General features: G+C 35.5%; 1 protein-coding gene across 4 annotated transcripts in view; it reads left to right on the top strand.

Moving 5' to 3' along the window:
• The window catches only part of LOC114325306 (homeobox protein homothorax), a 675897-nt gene that overhangs the window by 81734 nt on the left and 571735 nt on the right, over positions 1 to 22428 (top strand). For 3 of the 4 annotated variants that reach the window (XM_050653960.1, XM_028273338.2, XM_050653961.1), the window contains one exon: positions 17467 to 17687. In XM_050653960.1, the coding sequence (XP_050509917.1) occupies positions 17467 to 17687 (221 nt within the window). Of the gene's footprint in view, positions 1 to 17466; positions 17688 to 20788; positions 20972 to 22428 lie in introns of those variants that run through there. The other variant, XM_050653962.1, reaches the window with a different exon arrangement.

Consider the following 22428-nt stretch of genomic DNA (forward strand, 5'->3'; position numbering starts at 1 on the left):
TTTCTCTTCTCTTCACCATCTCTCCTCTCGTGTCTCCTCTCTCTCTGTTCTCTTCTCTCTCTCTCTCTCTCTCTCTATCTCTCTCTCTCTCTCTCTCTCTCTCTCCTCTTCTCTCTCTCTCTCTCTCTCTCTCTCTCTCTCTTCTCTCTCTCTCTCTCTCTCTCTCTCTCTCTCTCTCTATCTCTCTCTCTCTCTCTCTCTCTCTCTCCTCTCTCTCTCTCTCTCTCTCTCTCTCTCTCTCTCTCTCTCTCCTCTCTCTCTCTCTCTCTCTCTCTCTCTCTCCTCTCTCTCTCTTCTCTCTCTTCTCTCTCTCTCTCTCTCTCCTCTCTCTTCTCTCTCTCTCTCTCTCTCTCTCTATCTCTCTCTATCTCTCTCTCTCTCTCTCTCTTCTCTCTCTCTCTCTCTGTCTCTCTCTCTGTCTCTCTCTCTCTCTCTCTCTCTCTCTCTCTCTCTCTCTCTCTCTCTCTTTCTCTCTCTTGTTACGTTGTCTCTCAATATCGTTCTCGTTATTTTTCTTTCCAATCTCACAATGCTATCTTCCTCTTTCTTGTTTTGTTGTTATTTCGTTTCCATCCCATATGTAACAACAGATCTTATTAAGGTCTTATATAGGTGCATCTTTGTTCCCTTAAGAGTCTCGCTTCTCATCACTTCAGCAGATTTCTATTCATTCCATACGTTTTTTTGCCTTTCAGAATTATTTTCTGTGTTTTCTCTTTTTCCGGTTTTCCCTATTGATACTCCCAAGAAGCTAAAAGTGGATCTTCTTCTTCTACGGCATTCCAGCCCAAATTGAGCCTTGGCCTCCTTTATTTTTTGCCTCCACTCTTGCTTGTCTGTGGCTGCTCTTCTCCATACACGGACTCCTAAAAGGGATTGTGCGTCGCTGTTTACTGTGTCTTCCCAGCGCTTTCTTGGCTTTCCAACCGGTCTCTTTCCCTGCATTCTAGCATTCAGTGCTCTTTTTGGTAGCCTATCCTCTCCCATTCTTATCACATGTCCGGCCCATTGCAATCTTTGTATTTTAATGAAATCTGACAGGGGTGTTTCCTTATAGAGTTGATAAAGCTCGTTGTTGTATCGACTTCTGAAGATTCCGTTTTCCCTCACAGGTCCTAGTATTCTCCTCAGTACTTTCCTTTCGAATGTGTCGAGTTTGTTTTTGGATGTTTCTTTCATGACCCAGGCTTCACTGCCATAGCATGTTATTGGTCGAATTAAGGTTTTATAGATTCTCATCTTTGTATTTCGGTGGACACTTTTAGACCGAAATATATGGGAGAGGGCAAAATAAGTTCTGTTTGCCTGCGTTATTCTCTTCCTTATTTCTCCATCTTCTGATCCGTCGCGCCTCGGCATATATTTCTATTCCCAGGTATGTAAACTTTCCAACCGTTTCAATGTCATCTTCATGTATAATGTTTTGTGGGGCTATATTTCTTCTCGTCTGAGTCATTAATTTTGTTTTTTTCTGTGTTAATTTCCAGACCTAGCATTCTTGTTTGTGTTTTTAACTCTGCGTATGTTTCCTGTGCTCCTGTTGATGTTATACTCATAATATTAATATCATCGGCATAAGCGGCCAATTGAACCGTTCGTTTGGTCAGTAGGTTTCCTCGTCCAGTTTGCATTTGCCTAACCGCATACTCCAGTGTCAGGTTAAACAATGTTGGGGCCAGCCACAATATAATATAGTATAGTTTGTTCCTTTTGACTGAGTCGTATGCCTGTTTGAAGTCTACGAACACGTTGTGAACATCAATATCGTGTTCCCATGATTTGCACAAGATCTGTTTGACTGTAAATATTTGATCCAGTGTCGATCTTCCCCGTCGGAAGCCCCTCTGATACTTTCCAATAATATTTTCTGCTAGTGCTTGGAGCCGCTGGTTCATCATATACGTGAGGACTTTTTTATATGCTGTACATAGTAGAGAGCTTCCACGGTAGTTTTTGCACTGGAGTTTGTCTCCTTTTTTATAGATCGGGCATACTATACTTTTCTTCCAGTTAAAGGTGGATACAGTTTCAAATTTTTTGGTTCTGTGTTATTAGATATTTCTCAATTGTTGTGCCGTCCTTCCCTATCATCATGTATTTTGTTTTGTGCTGGTTTATCTCTAGTCCTATTCTTTTCGCTTTCTTATCTAATTTGTCATCTGCTTTCATAACTGTCATCTTCGTCTTCGCTATGACGACTACATCATCTGCATCATGCTATTACTTGAAGTTAATTTGTAATAATTTTATTGTTTGCTAAGTTTGTCCTCCTTATTATGACTTCCAATATCAGGTTAAACAGTGTTAGGGAGATAGTTAGCTTGTTTCATGTCTTTGTTTACTTTGATCTCCTTAGAAATTGTTCCGTTGAAACTGATCTTTGCTGTGGTGTTCTTTCTTCTTCTTCGTGTACCAAGTCCTTTCAGAAGGTTGGTTACCATCATAGCTATCTTAATTTTATTGACTGCCACCCTAAATAGCATGCTTGTAACAACACCATACCAATCTCGCAAGTTCTTCAACCATGAGGTTCTTCTTCGTCCTGGACTGCGTTTGCCTGCTATTTTTCCTTGCATGATATTTTGTAGCAACCTATATTTGGGACCTATCATTACATGTCCGAAATACTCCAGCTTTCTCTGCTTGATGCTTTTTATGATCTCAGTAGTCTTGCTGAGACGTTCTAGTATTGTGGAGTTTCGAATCTTCTCCACCCAGGAAACTTTTAAAATTCTTCTATAGCACCACATTTCGAAAGCCTCAAGGCGATTTAGATCGATTTTATGACACCATAAAGTAAGACCGAGAACACGTAGCAGCGAAGTAGGCGGTTCCTCAATGCCAATTTTAGGTCTCTGTTACATAACACCTTGGACATCCTTCTAAAAGCGGCTCTAGCCTGCTCTATCCTAGATCTAATTTCGCCGTGACTTTCTGCGTTACAATTTAATTGCTGTCCAAGGTTAAACGATTTTATCAACTTGCTCAAGTTTGGAATTATGTATTTACATAAATATAGACGGTTTTATATGCTGTTGTTTACTTATTACTACTATTTTGGTTTTCCGTATGTTCAGATCCAGACCTGCCTCCCCACAACTCTCAACGACACTATCAAGTAGTGTTTGCAGATCTTCTTGACTAGAAGCTATGAGTACTGTATCGTCTTCTTCTTCTTCTTTAAGTTCCATCTTCTATCGAAGGTTGGAAATCATCATGGCAATGCGGACCCTGTTGACTGCCGCTCTAAATATCTCTACACTACTGCATTCGAACCATTCCCGTAAGTTCTTAAGCCAGGATGTTCTTCGTCTTCCCACATTTCGCTTTCCTCGGATTTTGCCTTGCATAATAAGTTGTAATAATGAGTATTTTTGCCCTCTCATCACATGTCCCAAGTACTCAAGTTTTCGTCTTTTGATAGTTAGTATTATTTCCGGTTGATTTCCTATCCTTCTAGTTACTTCCACGTTCGACATTCTTTGAATCCATGATATTCGTAGGATTCTTCTGTAACACCAAAATTCAAAGGCGGCCAACTTATTCAAATGGACTTGTTTCAACGTCCACGCTTCCAAGCCATAAAGAAGAGTAGAGAACACGTAACATCGAAGCATCCTTAGGCGTAGTTCTAACCTTATATCCCGACAACAAAGAAACTTTTTAAGTTTAATGAATGATGCACGTGCTATTTCAATACGTGTCTTAATTTCTTTGGTTTGGTCTACATTTGATGTTATCCATGTTCCTAAGTATTTGTAGTTATCCACACAATCACAGTATCTTTAAATTCATCTTCAGTCCGTACTCATGACAGCGTTCATTAAGGCGTTGCATTACGTTCTGTAAATCATTGTTGTTATCTGTTATTATTACTGTATCGTCTGCAAAACGTAAGTTGTTCAAAACTTCTCCATTGATAGATATACCTTCTATTGAATTTGAGAGCGCTTCTTGAAATACCGCTTCACTGTAGACATTGAAAAGTAGTGGAGACAGCACGCAACCCTGACGGACTCCTCTCTGTATTTTGATATCTTGGGTGTCCTGGTTGTCAACTCTTATCTTGGCAGTTTGATTCCAATATATATTAGATATAATTTTCATGTCACGACTGTCAATATTTTTGCTTTTTAATATATCTACAAGCTTTTTATGTTGAACTTTATCAAATGCCTTTTCAAAGTCTACAAAACATAAGTACATATCCTGATTCATGTCCATGCATCTCTGGGCCAGTACATTCAAACCGAACAAAGCATCTCGTGTGCTCATACCATTTCTAAAGCCAAATTGTGTGTCACTGATTTCATATTCGAGAGTTTTAACAATTCTACTGTGTATTATTTTCAAAAATGGTTTTAAGTGTGTGACTCATTAAAGATATTGTTCTGTGATCCGAGCAGGTTATTGCACTTGACTTTTTGGGAATTGCTACAAAGGTCGATTGCAGCCATTGTTTGGGGATTGTGGCAGTCTGATATATTAGATTAAAGAGTTCAACCATTACATCAATACAATCGTCATCAATAAGTTTTAATAATTCGATGGGCACATCATCTGGTCCAGTAGCTTTACCCTCTTTCGTGTTTTTAATGGCATAGATGACTTCGTCTCTTAATATTGGTGGTCCGGTATCCTCTGTGATTTCTAATGACAGTTCTCCTCTTTCATCATTAAATAGTTGTTGGATGTAATTGGTCCATTGACACAATCTCTCCTTCACGTCAGTAATAATATCCCCTTTATCATTTTTCACTGTATCGTCCGCATATCGCAAATTATTGATGACTTCACCGTTCACAAGTATTCCTTCTTGTTTTTCAGAAACAGGGAGAAAGAAACATTTATAAGACCTTGGGGTTCTTTAGGCTCAGGAAATACAAATTCAGTCTAAATTAAAAACGTTGAATTTATTGAACCAGAGAAATTTGAAGAAAAAGAAAGACCGTCTGTTGGTCGTGGGGTCGGTCGTGGTCGTTAATTATGTGACAAGAACAAACAAACATAGCAAAAACGGAAGAAGAAAACGCAGTTCCAGAACTGATTAAAGACGCTTCTTTTTCTTCTTTTTGTGTAGACATGACATGACTCTGTTTTTCGATGTGTCTACCATAAGTTATCGTTCAATGTTTTTGTGGTCTTTTCACTGATCGTCTTCCTATTTGGGAACCGCCTCTAGCCATATTTATTAATTTGTTATCAAACTAAAGCTGGATTCAAACTAAAACTAAAAAGAATAAAAGCCCCCACAACGCAGAAGAAACCTAATACTCGACTCCTAAGAAATGCCGTAATATCAGATGAGTTCGGAAATAAGATAAATCGTGAGATTAAAAAACAGTTAGAAAGAACTGGACAAGAAAATATCGGTCAAAATCTAGATATCATGAATTCCGCCATGGTCACCATAGCAAACGAAGTTTTGAAACCAGAAAAAGACCCAGTAAAGAAAAAGGATTGGATGACCGATAAAATACTAGACCTTATTCAACAAAGAAGAAATTGGAAATACAAAGACGAGATTCGGTATAGAGAGATATATCGACAAATAAGATACGAGGTTAAGCGAGCAAAAGAGGACTGGATGGAACAAAAATGTCGTGAAATGGAAGAACTACAAAGAAAACATGACGAGTTTAATATACATAAAAAGCTTAAAGAAATTACCTACACTCAGAGAAAAAGAACTCCTCACTTTATGAGAAACTCCAAAGGTAAAATAATTCTCGACTTGGATGAAAAAAAGGAAGAATGGACTAACTATATAAAAGAGCTCTTCCTGGATACGAGGCCACCACTTAACACCACAAAGTATGCGAATACTGGTCCTAGTATTTTAAAAGCGGAAGTAGAGAAAGCCATCAAACAGAGCAAAAATGGGAAATCTCCAGGCCCTGACCAAATACCATCAGACTGGCTCAAACTTCTGGATGACGACAATGTCTCACAACTAACAAACATTTATAACCATATATACGAGACTGGCATGATGCCACAGATATGGTTAGAGTCTACATTTATTCCACTCCCAAAAAAGCCTAATACATCATCATGTAAAGACTTTAGACTAATCAGTCTCATGAGCCACTCTCTCAAGCTACTTCTTAAGATAATTCTTAATAGAATCAAGCAGAAATGTCAAGAGACAATGGGAAACAAACAATTCGGTTTCAGAGAAGGATTGGGAACAAGGGAAGCTTTGTTCTCAATGTTAACATTACTTCAACGATCATGGGAAGTACAGAAACCAATTTACGTCTGCTTTATAGATTTTGAGAAGGCGTTTGATAGAGTTCAACATAATAGGTTGTTTGAATATCTAGAAATGATTGGAATAGACGATAAAGATATGAGACTTTTACAACATCTATATTGGTATCAAGAAGCTTCTATGCTGGTAGACGGCAAAGAAACAGACAAAATTTGCATTCAAAGAGGTGTCAGACAGGGTTGTGTGTTATCCCCAACTTTGTTTAACGTATACTCAGAAATAATTTTTAATGAAGCCTTGGAAGGACAATGTGGAGTTCGAATCGGGGGAGAAACTATTAACAACATCAGATATGCAGATGACACCGCGATCATGGCTGAAAATATCGAAGATCTTCAATTCCTTATAGATCGAGTCACTAGGGAATGCTCCAATAACGGACTTAACATAAATGCAACAAAGACAAAGTTACTTGTGGTTAGTAAACAAGACGTCGGCCCTATGCAACTAATTGTCAATGATGAATCAATAACAAAAGTTAACCATTTTAAATACCTAGGATGTTGGATAAACGAGACACTAAATCCGGATGAAGAAATTAAAACTCGTATAGAAATTGCAAGAGGAGCATTTATGAAACTTAGATCTATTCTGAGCAACTCTCAGCTGAACTTACAACTAAGAATTAAGTTCCTAAAATGTTATGTGTATCCTGTATTACTATATGGATGTGAAACCTGGATCATGCAGGTTAACATGATGAACAAATTAGAAGCCTTTGAGATGTGGTCGTATCCTAGAATGCTCAGAATATCTTGGGTTCAACGCATTTCAAACAGAGAAGTCTTAAACAGAGTAGGTCAAGGCGAAGGTGACTTAATGAAGATGATAAAAAAGAGAAAACTTGAATATCTGGGGCATATAATGAGAGGTAGCAGATACAGGATGCTGCAGTTAATACTCAATGGAAAGATCGACGGAAAAAGAGGAATTGGTTGGAAGAAATATTCATGGCTCCGAAACCTTCGTCAATGGACTGGCTTATCAGCAGATCAATTGTTACATGCCGCACAAGATCGAGAACGATATCGGCAAATTGTTATGGAAGCTACCCACGCCTAAAAATTTGGACACGGTACTTAAAGAAGAAGAATTTGTTATCATTCGACTTATGTGATCATTCCGTTCTCCTCTTCTCATTCTTGAAAACAAGCTAAATACCAAAAGATTCAGAGAACTTTCTGTAGAGTATAAGATAAATAAGCAGATTTTTTGCTTTAATTTATATAGAAAATCAAGGTTTTAAATTAATTATCGTACACAAAATAACAAAATATACAATTTGTTAGTCTTTTACCAGTTCAGTTTCACTTTTTTATAAAATAATATATCAATAATTATTCTCAGAATCTGCTAATAATATTCAAATTATATTCAAAAAAAAAAAATCGTCGGAATATTTCTCTTCTCATTAGATTGTGAGATTAGAAAAATATTCTTAATGTATTAAAAGTTGAATAAATGAAATATTTATGCTAATATCTTATAGAGAGAATTTTTAACGTGGATGGATGTATAACTTAACGAGAAAATAATGCGGAGTGACATTTCTTAGTAGTTACATCAGAATGTGATATATATACGAGTACAAAATTAATTAGACAGGAAAATCTGATGTCTAAATTAAAAGTCACTTGATTTTAATTTTACTCCATTTTAATTACGTAATCAATTTATTTTCATGTATTTTATCTAGAACTCAACAATAATACACGATTTTAAAAGATTTACCATTGTTAGAAATTGATATAATTAAGCACAGGATAATGGGAAAATAATCCTTTATCATCATTAATTTGAACTTTGATTTAAACGTAGCCTCTATAAAATCGTTTTTAATATCACATAATATACAACTTCTTCCTCATGTACCATGTCCTTTCAGAATGTCGATTAGATATCATCATAGCTATGTTAATTTTATTCACTGCCGCGGTATACCTATAGCATGCTTGTATCAGTACCATAACAAATTAACAAACTCGCAAGTTCTTCAACCATGAAGGCCTTTTTAGTCCTGGACTGCGTTTGCCTGCTATTTTCCCTTACATAATATTTTGTAGCAACCTATATTTGGGACCTCTTATTACATGTCCGAAATACTCCAGCATTCTCTTCTTGGTGCTTTTTATAATCTCAATAGTCTTTCTGAGCCGTCTTTCTCAGCCGAGTCTGAAGAAACTTTTAAAATTCTTCTACAGCACTGTATTTCGAAAGCCCAAGGCGATTTAGATAACTTTTATTCACAGTCCAAGACTCGACACCATAAAGTAAGACCGAGAACACATAGCAGCGAAGAAGGTGGACTCGCAGTGCCAATTTTAGGTATGTGTTACATAATATCTTGGACATCCTTCTAAAAGCATCTCTGGTCGCTTTAGAAGGATGTCCAAGCAAGTATGGAAGAAGACCAAGACACAAGTATGGACCAAAACAAATAATAAATTATTTCTTCTTCTTCTTCTTCTTTAAGTACCGTGCCCAAATTTTTAGGCGTGGGTAGCTTCCATAACAATTTGCCGATATCGTTCTCGATCTTGTGCGGCATGTAACAATTGATCTGCTGATAAGCCAGTCCATTGACGAAGGTTTCGGAGCCATGAATATTTCTTTCGACCAATTCCTCTTTTTCCGTCGATCTTTCCATTGAGTATTAACTGCAGCATCCTGTATCTGCTACCTCTCATTATATGCCCCAGATATTCAAGTTTTCTCTTTTTTATCATCTTCATTAAGTCACCTTCGCCTTGACCTACTCTGTTTAAGACTTCTCTGTTTGAAATGCGTTGAACTTAAGATATTCTGAGCATTCTACGATACGACCACATCTCAAAGGCTTCTAATTTGTTCATCATGTTAACCTTCATGATCCAGGTTTCACATCCATATAGTAATACAGGATACACATAACATTTTAGGAACTTGATTCTTAGTTGTAAATTCAGCTGAGAGTTGCTCAGAATAGATCTAAGTTTCATAAATGCTCCTCTTGCAATTTCTATACGAGTTTTAATTTCTTCATCCGGATTTAGTGTCTCGTTTATCCAACATCCTAGGTATTTAAAATGGTTAACTTTTGTTATTGATTCATCACTGACAATTAGTTGCATAGGGCCGACGTCTTGTTTACTAACCACAAGTAACTTTGTCTTTGTTGCATTTATGTTAAGTCCGTTATTGGAGCATTCTCTAGTGACTCGATCAATAAGGAATTGAAGATCTTCGATATTTTCAGCCATGATCGCGGTGTCGTCTGCATATCTGATGTTGTTAATAGTTTCTCCCCCGATTCGAACTCCACATTGTACTTCCATTATTTCAGGAAAACAAATTTCAAAAATAACAAGAAACCACAGTACTGTGTTGGACTCATACATGAAGTGGTACGAAAGGATCAACTAAACAATTCGTAGGAAATCTGGGCCAATTATATAAATGAAATAAAAAAAATGTTCTGATTAGAGAAGTCAACAAAAAAATCATTCAAAAAAATCTTTATTACTGAACTTCTCTTTTTCATAATTGTTTTAAAACTACATTTTTTGCATAATATGTATTATGCTGTCAGTACATAATATAACGTTCACTATAATATTATAATCGAAAAGGTACATGCCCAACCGTCTCATTAAATAACCAAGTACAACAACAAAAAGATGATGTAAAATACTTAGGTATGCACTTGGACTGTAGATTAATGTGGAAGAAACACATATTTACGAAAAGAAAACAGCTGGGACTGAAACTCAGTAAACTGTACTGGTTAGTAGGAAAAAGGCCACAACTGAATTTGAACAATAAAGTTGTAGCGTAAAAGTTAGTAATAAAGCCGGTAAGTATGGAGCTACGGAATTCAATGTGGCGATCTGCGTCGAGATCCAATATATATATATCCTGAAGAGATTTCAATCGAAGACTTTCCGCTGTATCACAGATGCACCGTGGTACATGTCCAATGAATACATTAATCGCTATCTTCAAATGAAGACTGTCAAAGAAATTGCCAGTTATGTACTCCCAAAAATACAACAGACGACTGCAAAACCACTCCGGCAGGCTAGCCAAGAACCTTATGAGGCTCCAGACAAACATAAGGCTGAAAGCACGACACTCCAAGCGACCCACGAACAATTTTTTAAATTTTCAAAAAATTTTAATCTATTACCTATACATGTTTATTCCAAAATCACAAATAATTTTGTTACTAAAATAATTATGATTTAATAGATTATTATCACTGGACAGTCTCCTGCAATCATTATTGCAGATTGTAAATAAATGGGATGTTAAAAAAATAATATGAAGAAAGTGGAATATGTAATAAGTTTGATTAGAAATTGAAAAGTATGTAATGCTGGGAGCGATTAACACCTATCCTACTAAAGAGAACTGAAACAGCATTCAAATAAAATTTATTACTGCGATTAATTCATTTTTTATTTAAAATGAATATTACGCTGCGTGATTTAATATGACATTTGCTGTCACTGCATAACAATTAACATTAATTAAAGCTATAAATCATCGTTTTTTTTATAGATATATATAATTTTTCTCTTTAGATATGGGTACTCCAGTGCTGAAAACTATATGTAATATGAATTATTGATATAGTACGGTTAATTGTTATTATTATTAGACATATTTTCGCTGAAAATACCGGAAGCAAATTGAGTTGTTTGTAATGACTTAACGATTATTGTTTAATATCTCATCAATCAAATTAAAGCTAGATGTTCTGATGGTACATTTTTACCTATTGACAAACTTCAAATATGATTTATAGACAAAGATGTAAGTTTTGATGTTACTGCCATAAGATTTTGAAACAAAAAGAAACACTAGAACGATTAACTTGAAAAAAAAAGGGAAATATGGAAGAAAAAAAGTACAACTGTGAGAAATGAAGCTTTCTTAATACAGAAAAACAAATTAAACCCTACGAAAACAAGCTCAGAAATTTCAGCAAGACTTGATACACCCTGAGTATAGTATTTTTGTTTATAACGCTACTCCACGCAAACGAAACGAAACTAAGACAGCTACCTATTTCGTTTATACTAATACAAAGCCTGATGAAGTCAAAAAAAATACAGAAAATTGTTGGAACATTGAACTGGACTATGAAAAAATTTACAAGCTTCATCTCCATCTCCATACCTCCTGTCAAACTCAGAAAACGTCAATGGTAAGGTTTCAACACGCAGATTTTAAAAGATTTTTAAGAGATCCTCACTATATATAAATAGAGTTCACTGTAGATATATTTATTAAGGGATGGTTTCGCAAATAGCCGAAAAGATTTTAAACAGCCTAGCAGGACAGTTTGAAACACGTGACATGTACTAATACATCTATTATACTGTATTGCAAAAGACTCACAAAATTATTGATTAAATAAAAATGTAAGTCTTTAACGTTAAACCTATCCAAAAATTATAAAAAGTCTAATAATTTTAAGATAAACGACGACTAAGCAACTATGTATCTTTAGATGAACCTATTGTATTAAAACGTTAAAACAAAGACAGAACGCTATTAAGACGAGGAAGCACGAACTACAGCATTACTCTAGTTTAGAAACACTGATTGTTTTTATAGCAATTTGGCCGACAAATCTGCATACTAAGTAAATAATTATGATAATACCGTGATAAGGATTATAATAACCGACAGAAATTTAACCACTACTTCACGAAATTAAAGTAGTCTATGAATATTCATTTAATTATTATGGACTAGTCGATAAAGATTATGCTAAAAGGATAACTTGGGTTAATACTGATTTAAATGTCTCAATCCGCAAAAAATCTTGATGAATAGAATTTTGGTAGTAGTTTTGTGTATTAATAAATTCAGCAATTTTTCTTTTCTATCTACCTATCTTTATCTGACGTATGTGACATTTGACATAAAACGTGACATCTGCTAAATGTCACATTAAATGTCATTATTATATTTAACTAAAATCGGATAATTTAAAGGCGTGAAAAACGACGAATACAAGATACAAGACATCAGTGGCAGTCTTAAGTCTTGAAATTTGTCAAAGTTCACCTAAATTAGTAACTAATTACAGTTAGTAATTATATTATGTGACATTTGACATAGAACGTGACAGATTATGTCAAATGTGACATAAAATGTCATTATTATACGATTGGTACTGAAGATCTAGTTCCAGCGACCCTTACTCTGCTACTAGCAAAGTATAAAGAGGGACAGTAAAACCTCTTCCATGTCGGCACTTTGATCTCAAGAAGTAATACCGGCAGTACGCAATTGGTAATACACCAGTGGTGAATGCGGGTTTTCCCTGTTAAAACCCGTACGCTTCTATGCGACTAGCAATGCGAGAGTGGGGCAAAAGCGACTAAGACCATTGCGAGGTCGCCATGCGCAACTAAAGATTTTACTTCCAATATTTCGGAGAGTGGTTCTACTGTCCCTCTTTATACTGTGCTACTAGTAAACTTTAAACCAAAAACTAATATCGCAATCAACAAAGAATTTTTAGAAGAAAGGTAAATAGCAAATAAAAATTAACCAACTAAGTGTAATCACATCTAGATGGAAGCAATTGTTCAAAGGCTTGGAGATTCATACGAAATCTAAGATGAGACGACATAAATACAAGTAATTTTAAGAATATCCTTTCAAACTACCTTATACATGATGTAGTTTGGAAGGTGATGATACCGATCACTATAGATCTCTGTTACGAAATGCATTGGACAATTGCGCCTGCTATAAGCCGGTCTCGATAAAGGGTCATTTAAGCTATGGGTACGATTGCGCCGGCAGAAGATTTAATCCTTACAGCACGATCATTATTTGGTACTTCTCAAAGAATAGTATCAATGATAACACAGCAAACACAATTTCAGGAATTTGTTAATGCGATTTTAGCTCCTAATAATAATATGTCGCTGATTTCTTCCTGTTTGCATAATGGAAATGTTCTTGGTGCTTTATCATTGGAAGAATGGCCACCAGTATTTATGTGGTCTATGGATCATACCTCTCCGGCCATCATCACCACTAATGAAAAAAGTTGCTCGAAATATGTTCAACATATTTTAGTTTATTGTTCAACTTTTGTTCAAAATCTTTTATTGAAAAGTCTGTTGGAATGGTAGTTGTCTTCGTTAACATTAAAGGCAAATTGACACTATCCAAATGTACTTGGTCAATGTCTGCTTGGACGCTGCGCACGCAACACTTGGGAGCTACTTTGATCGTGTCACCTATTCGTTTAAGTACACTTGTATCAACAGGTTCTGTCCAAGTTAACTAGGACACTGGCCAACTTTCTTGGACCAAGTAGTGTCAAAGAGTAAAATAAAAATGGCGTCGTTGTCGGAAAATCGTAAATACAAAAAGAAAATGGTCTGAAAGGGTAGATTCTTGGAGCTATACGAAGCTGAGGAAGTATTATGATTATGGAATATGCTGATAAAGGAATATAAAAATAAGGATGCTAGAAGTGCGGCCCTACAACGAATAAAAATGGACATAAATATTCCTGGTCTCACTGAAAACGATGTATATTAAAAAAAGTAATGCTACATGCGAACTACGTATAAACACCTTTGCAATGGTTATACGACCTCAAAATCATTTAACCGTGGCAACCAACTTCAGTGGACAAGTTCACTTGTTCCAAGTTGGAATCCAAGTACACTTGTATCGTGTCAAAAAAGCCTTAATAAGAATAAAAATCACTTGTTGTGGTTGTATAAATCGACTCCAAGAGTACAATCAATATTATTTGTGGTAAAAGCTTAATATTGCCAATCAATCTTCTGTTTAGATATCCCGAAAACACAGAAATCGAAGCAGAACTATGCAGAAAATTTAAGATGAAGGCAGATAGAAAGTGATGGAATGAAAACTCGATATGATCTGAAAACTAGCTAGCGTACTTTTGTGAAAGACCGCTACGTTTCCTTCCCATCTCCAAATGCCGTAACAAGCAGTGGTGTCATGGCAAAATTAGCAGGATTCCTTAATTTTTTTACAAGTAAAATATTATTCTATGTTTTTTTAATACAAGTTACGTCTGCATATTTTAAAATGTGTATGCATTTGCTTAATTCAAAAATTCCGTGATTTATTTACAAAACCTAAATTCTTTATTTTTTTTTCTTAACCAGTGCCGGAACGGCGTTCCCGCACCATGACACCACTGGTAACAAGCTAATATAGTCAGTGTCCAAATAAATTTCGGCTAAATCTAGGGAACCGCCAAAATGAGGAGCAACGGCCAGACAAAACATACCTCAGAAGAGAATGAATAACTAAGCAGCAACTCCTCGAGTTTGAAATAACAAATCCTGACAGACCTTTGTCAAAATTGACTTTTTCGATTTACCAAAAATTTGATTTATGTAAGACTAATCACATTACCATCAAATTAATAACCATAATGTCGCAGGTAAACATGTTTAGCATATTTTTTTAATTATTCCTAATCGGAGGATTCGTAATGAAGTTTTTGTGTATTTACCGACACAATTATTATTTTTGGAAGTTTCATGTCACGACTACATTTAGATATGCAAATTCGAGGTGATTAACATTGAATTTTATTAAAAAAGAAACGGCTGTCAGTCATTACAACACCTCGTGAAGTATGTGCGTATGTACGTATTATTTTGTATCGAATTTATTTTTGTAGAATACATGAAAATGAAATTAACTCATTCAAATATTCAGTGTAAGCTGGGAAATGTTAAACTAACATTAATAAAATAGACCAAATTTAAGTTAATATTACTGTAGTTTATTTTTAACTACATTTTTTAAAATAGTTAACTAGACGACATCATGAGAAACGAGGTACCTACTAGGCGGAGAAGACAGAAGACGATCTTTAAAGATTAACACACATCTTTAATACAACAGCCAAGAAATACAATATGATAATATCAGCAGAAAAAACCAAATGTATGACAACATCTAAATACCCACTAAGATGCAAAATCGAAATTGATGGGAAAATAATAAAGCAGGATGCAAGTTTTAGATATCTGGGAATAGATATAACCAGTTACGGAGATGTTGAAGAGGAAGTACGACAACAAAGCTTAAAAGCAAGTAAAGCGGCGGGATCTCTTAATGACACAATCTGGAAGAACAAACACCTAACACAAGACACAAAAGCAAGAATCTGTAAATCAGCAATTAGACCTAATTTGACATACACGGCGGAGACAAGACCTGACACATCTAAAACCAGACGACTACTAGAAACAACAGAGATGAAAATACTCCGACGAATATTAGGGAAAAGTCTGTTGGATAGGGAGAGAAGCGAAAACATAAGAAGATCATGCAATGTAGAAGAAATAAATGGATGGGTGACAAAACGGAAACAGGAGAGGAACGAACACATTAGTAGAACGACAGAGGATAGGATAGTACGAATAGCACGAGATAAGTCACCAAATGGACGAAGAAGTATTGGCAGACCAAGAAAAAGATGGTGCGATAACTTAAACACTTTAGGAGGCTAATATTGAAGAAGAAATAGGCTTTAAAGCCTACATACAAGAAGGAAGAAGAAGAAGATAAAATTAATATCTACACAATAGGATAAACATGAAGAATGTCCTAAAATGAGAGAGAGTGTATAAAAAGATGCTGGATACAAATATGATAACCCTTACCTATAATTTAGGAATGTCTTAAACATTGATGGTTCCAAACAAAAGTCCGTTTGCGGACAAAAAGCTATCCAAAGGTGCTAATAATTTATTAAAGATAGAAAATACAATTAGGTCAAACAAACTAGGTCATGAAGTAAAAAATAAACAGAGACAAAGTCCTAGAACTACAATATTACTTACTACATAGTTACCATGTCTTTCAAATGTCTGCGTGCACTATTGTCCATCAAGTCACTATCAACACAGATCCTGCATGTAGAGATGTGGCGATGTGGGAACCCTGAGATCTAGACTACCAGGAAACGATCTTCTAACACTTGTTTACACAAAAGGCACTACTAAACTTATAATTAATTGCTCTTTTAACAGCGTGACAATTATTGATAGATTGGAGAGCACTTGGAGTAAATGTACAGTGGAGAATACACCCTTGACAGATTTTCGGGAACTACCAACAGAGATGTTGCGTGGTCAACGTGCTGTGGGCGGTGGCCCTGGTACTTGAGGAGTCTTTTTTGAATGTTACATAAATATATCTTCCGTGCGCACGAGATACTACACTGTTATTATTGAGAATACACCCTTGACAGATTTTCGGGAACTACCAACAGAGATGTTGCGTGGTCAACGTGCTGTGGGCGGTGGCCCTGGTACTTGAGGAGTCTTTTTTGAAACTTACATAAATATATCTTCCGTGCGCACGAGATACTACACTGTTGTTATTTATATATTTACAATGTTGGCAATGAGGCAAATCATTGTCAAAAGTGGAGTTTAACTTCTACTGGTAAATTAAAAAATATTTTTTTATTAGTTTCTCTTGAATAGTACAGGAACGGAATCTTTAGAGGCTATCGCAGGAATCTCCCTACGCTGGAATGATATATTTTGGCGGTAGCCTTTGTGACTGACCATCCACATATTTAAAGCAAACAATACTTGGCGGCCGAATTATATATTGAATAGCCACACAGGTACTACTGGGACTATGGTCCTTGAGTACTTTGGTCCTTGGTACCTTGGTCCTATGGTACTAGGACTTGAGGAATCTCACAACTAATCTCATTGAGAAGATTAACACAATTATCCCATCTACAGAACAAAAAGTCCTAAATATTATTGGGGATTTAATATGATATGGATCTGATGGATCTAAAACTGTCCATGCTCTAGATCGGGAGTCTTTGGACAGACATGTAATTATAATAAATCTTACAGCCTAAGTCTAATCATACATTGATACATTGATGATCATGCTTTGTAAGTGTAGTTGTAAATATTTAACAAAAAATATATGACTCATCATCTGGTCACCAGTTTTAAAATAGTGTATAATAAAATAATAGTAGCAGTAGGATAGTATTCTGAATGTATGCTTAGTAAAAATCCTGGAATTATCAAATGTACATATCACCATTATCATTGTATTCATTATCACCATTTCTGCTTGTAGGGCACTGCAGTTCACATTTTCCATTTATTCGTGACAATTTTTTTATATTTGTCTTCTATTTCTTCCAGTATGATGATGGTATCCATCCGGGGTACATGGACGGTGCGACAGGAGGCATGTACGAACCACACGTGGCCCATCGGCAGAGTTTACCAGGTCTTCATCACTCCCCCCATTTGAACCATGCAATGCACCCTTATCACACGAACCATGTGAACGCCGCGGCGAACCACGTCATGGGAGGAACCGTACCCGATGTGGGGAAGAGGGACAAGGACGCGATCTACGGGTGAGTACGAAAATCTAATACAAGTAATATTGGTCATATATAATGTTAATAATAATGACAACCATCTCAAGAGCGGAATTTTTTGTAGTAACATGTGTACAATAATATTATGGCATGTATGGTATATATGCGAAATTGCTAAAATAATTTCAGAGTTGAAGACCTTGGGACCAGAAGGGGACATGCCACTAAACAATACTTTGGAGAAAACATAATTTTAAACTTATTTTCAAATCCTGAAATCCAATTTTTACATTTTTCTCGGAAGTAAGGCCCATAATTGTTTGGAAATATGTTATTAAATACACAATAAAATTAACACAAATGTTTATTTAACGGTTTTTGAGTTTTTGAACATTTTTTAAAAAAAAATATTAGGCTTATCTCCTTTTGTATAAAAAATTATCTTCTAAGAATGAACATAAAATTCAGCAATAAAATAATTCAGTTGTCAATATTTTCAATAGCTGCTATTTTGTGCAACCCAAGGTGCACCTAATTTTTTTGGTTCTACGTATGTTCTTCCCTTTTGTATTTATATATTCGTAACCTATATTTCTTTTAGTCTTGCCCTTAATTTTTTTTATGTCGTTGGCTATTCTTGTGTCTCCATCTAGAAGGCGCCTTCTTTTCTGGAGTTGGCAAGACACCTGAAGAAATCTATGAGGTATAAACCTATTCATTTTCCTACAATAAAGTAGGTATTTTACTAAAAAGGGATAAGCCACAAAAAAGCTTTAGAACAATCATAATATTTTTAGGTTCGAAAAATATAACATAAGGGGACAAGCCACACATTTAATAAACATACCGTTCCTAAGTTTATGTTTTAGGAATCGTTGCTACTTGCGCATACTGTATAGTCTTTGACATCTTCGCTTTCATTTAAAAACGGATCTTGGTCACTGTGTTCAGAATCAAATTCAGAAACGTCTATTTTCCATTTACATGCACTGGAATGTTCCGCCGGCATATTGATGACTACTGTGGCTTGTCTCCTTCTGTTGCAATATAAAGTTATGGTGACATAACGGGACTTAATACAGCGGCGCCATCTATGAGAAATCAGTTGAAGTTTTCTGTTTGGGACATTAATATGGCCTTAAAGTATGCGATTTCTACTTTAACTCATTTTTGACGAAATTGTGGCTTGTCTCCTTCTGGTCCCAAGGTCTTCAGTTGTGGACTGTATTATAGGGTATGGTTCAAAGGAATTGAGAGAGGTATTTATGTTATACAGGCGATATCAAATTAAGTTTATAAAAAATCTTACCAAAATGACTGTCACATACACTTGCGGTATTCAGATGAGTAGGTTTGGGTTATCGCATTTTCAACAGTTCAAACAGTTCTTATATTGGTGGAGACATGGATGATATATACTAGTATGAGTTACAGGAACTAACAGGCAACTTGATCAATTTTTATCATACATTAATTCCCTCCATAGTAATATTGAGTTTACAATAGAAATAGAACAGAATCAGTCCATAAATTTTCTAGATGTAACAATTACCGGACTGCAAGATAAACATGGGTTCACCGTATTTTATAAACCTACCCATACTGACACAACTATACAAAATTCATCATCTCATCCTACACAACATAAATTAGCATGTTACATAGACTGACTGAAAGTTTCAGGTCAAGAAATAACTTCGAGATAGAAGTGAACATCATTAAGCAAATAGCAGTAAACGATAGCTACAACGAACAAATAACTAACAAAATTTTAAACCAAAAACTAGATTAAGAAGGCCCTGAAATTATACTTCGTTTGAAAACGATTGATAGCACAGTTTTTATGACACAGCTCATTTACCTTTTATGTTGTATTATGTTTGAATACATTATTATGTTTGAATACAAAATAAAATGTAAATGAGCTGTGTTATAAAAACTGTGCTATCAATAATTTTCAAACGGAGTATCGTTTTCCCACCACCACAGAAAAAAACTCACTATTTATCTTCTGCTCTATCACATATACAGGCAAGATATCAACAGAATAGCCAAATACATAAAAAAGAAAGGAATAACACCAGCTTTCAGAACTAACAACAACTTAAGCAAATACATTAAGACCAATAACAGCCGAAAAAAAGCAATTACAGAGTGGTGTTTACAGACTGACAGTCAGTCTGTAAACACCACTCTGTAATTGCTTTTTCTCCACACTGTGGTGACTATCCAAAAACTTACATCGGTCAAACTGGCAGAACCTTGAACAAACGGATAGCAGAACACAACAGGGCTTTCAACAATAGAATGGTTCACAGTAGGGAAACCAGGTTCTATGTACGCACTTCACCTTCTAGATTCTAGATCATAATCATTCTTTTAATGAAGAATTTCAAATGCTTAAAGAAAGACTATCTTTAAGTTGATACCTTTTCTAACGGGTCGTTTAATAATGTGTGTATAATTTTGATTTAATTTTTGAATTCCTATTTTAAATGCCTGTTTTGAATACATATTTTGAGTTAGGTATGCCACTATTGCATCAAGATCTTTTTTCATTTATACCTAGAGATTATAAAAATACTGAATTATGAATTGTGCTGATGTTAATGCTGAAAAAAATGTGTATTTTAACATTTACATACATCTATTCCTAGTTCAAAGCACGTGCTTTTGAGTTGTGCCACTATTGCAGTCCATGAGCAGAACTTCATGAGCGAATAGGTAAAAAACTGCAAAAAAGATCTTCCATTTTCAAAATAGATCAGTTTAACTGAATACATCACGAATGTTGATGTAAAAATGATAAATGTTCCAACCTTTTAGAGATTTGATTAATATTCTGAGAGTATTTCGCATTTTTCGCTTTCACCTAGTTTTGCAAGTGCGAAATAAATCAAATAATATATTATACAATTTACAACTTGTGTACACCGTACGAAACTATGAATGGATTGTCTATCAAACCGTTGGCCGCATTAATAAAACTTCCAATATATTTATGACGTGCCATTCCGTAGATAATTTACGGGTCAGGGCATCTAGATAGCTGCGATCAACCGCCACACTCACTTGTTTGTTACGATGCTCTTTTATTTTATTAGTTTGCGCACTCGCGGTACACAGATGGTACCGAGTAATCTGTGGAAAAATTTCCCGGGGCAATAGGTTAAGTATAATCGCGAGGAAATGGTTTTTTATTCAATATTTTTCGTTCCGAGGGAGAGAATTTATGATAACGCTCATTCAAGTTTTATGGTGTACATGCAGATCCGAACTCAACAACATTCGTATTATCCAAAAGGTGCATTTTTGTGTAGGTATGTATAATCATATCCATTTGTAGCCATCGATTTTCTGTTGGATGACCTTTAAATGTACTTACTGAATACCTCATGGTATGTGTTTACAACAGGATCATTGCTGGATGTAAGATTCTGTATTCTCCGTGGCATTAAAACTCTTGGTGGGCTTAAGCCGAATTGACAATCTTCATTCTTCTCTGCCTTAAGCAATATAGCGATACGCTTTAATTACTATTTTTGCTAATTTTATTTTCTTAATTTTTAATAACTTTTCTCAAAACGAAACAACATTAGTCATTTAAAACTCACATGTAATATACAAACCATATGCCAACAAGGGCCGTTGATTTCGAGAAACCAAAATGTATCCCTAAACAGACTGTATAAAATTAATGTTTTTTTTTCAAGGAAACACTAATGGATTACGATGTCAGATCGCCACACTCTTTATGTCAATTTATAAATACAAAAAGGTTCTCATCTTTTAAAAGGCAGATGCAGTAATTTATGGCCCTTTCTGGCCATTATCCCAAAACCGCAAAATCAGTTGACATAATAGTTGGTGGTCCGAAAGTCAGTCTCTACACAGTATGCGAACGATGTAGACACACCCTCGCTCGCGCTAACAAACAACCCTCTTTCGAGATATAAGCAAAACACCGCTTGTTTACCCAAAATAAATAAATATATTACTGTTCGTTGTTACACTTATTTTTTATTAATTCCGTCAACCACACCACCGGAATAGCAATCTGCATCCAATTATCTACGCCTATAACTTTAACGTCTTCTGCTGTATTATCTCGCTACCGGAGTTGACGTCGTTCACTTGGTCTTTTTCCAGTTGTGACTTCCATACCTGGGATTGTCTTACTATTCTTTCGTCAGATTGTCTTCTTAGGTGCACTGTCCATTGGAATCTTCTGGACTTGATTTCTTGTATTATGCTGCTTATACATATATTTAGTTTTGTGTTCAATGATTAAACTGATAAAAGTTTCTTTCATCCTTAATCGGGTGTTTCTTATTAGCTTGAAGTTAGAGCTAAGAGTAAGGTTGGCTAGGTGCTACGTTTTCTAGTCTTTGTTTTACGGAATGGAAGCTTGGATCTTGAATGCGGCATCAATGAAAAAACTGGAATCATTCGAGTTGTGGGTGAACTCCTCACTGGGAGGGGGTCAACTCTACTTCATGAAACACTGAAGTCGGTTTTTTGATTTCTGCACTTCTGATTATGTAATCTAGTTATGTTGAAGAGTTGTGGTGAGAGTGCATCTCCCTTTTTTATTCGATTGGTTATTTCAAATTGTTGTCCAAATTCTCATCGTAGATGGTAACCCTTCCATCCGTATTAAATTAACTATTTTTTTGGGAAAGCCAAGCTGTCCACAGTCTCACCATGCATACTCTATCAAATGCTTGTTTAAAATCTATGAATATCTGATGAAGCTCATAATCAAACCCCAGCATTT

This window comes from Diabrotica virgifera, chromosome 6 (assembly GCF_917563875.1).
Source record: "Diabrotica virgifera virgifera chromosome 6, PGI_DIABVI_V3a".
Taxonomy (NCBI): domain Eukaryota; kingdom Metazoa; phylum Arthropoda; class Insecta; order Coleoptera; family Chrysomelidae; genus Diabrotica; species Diabrotica virgifera.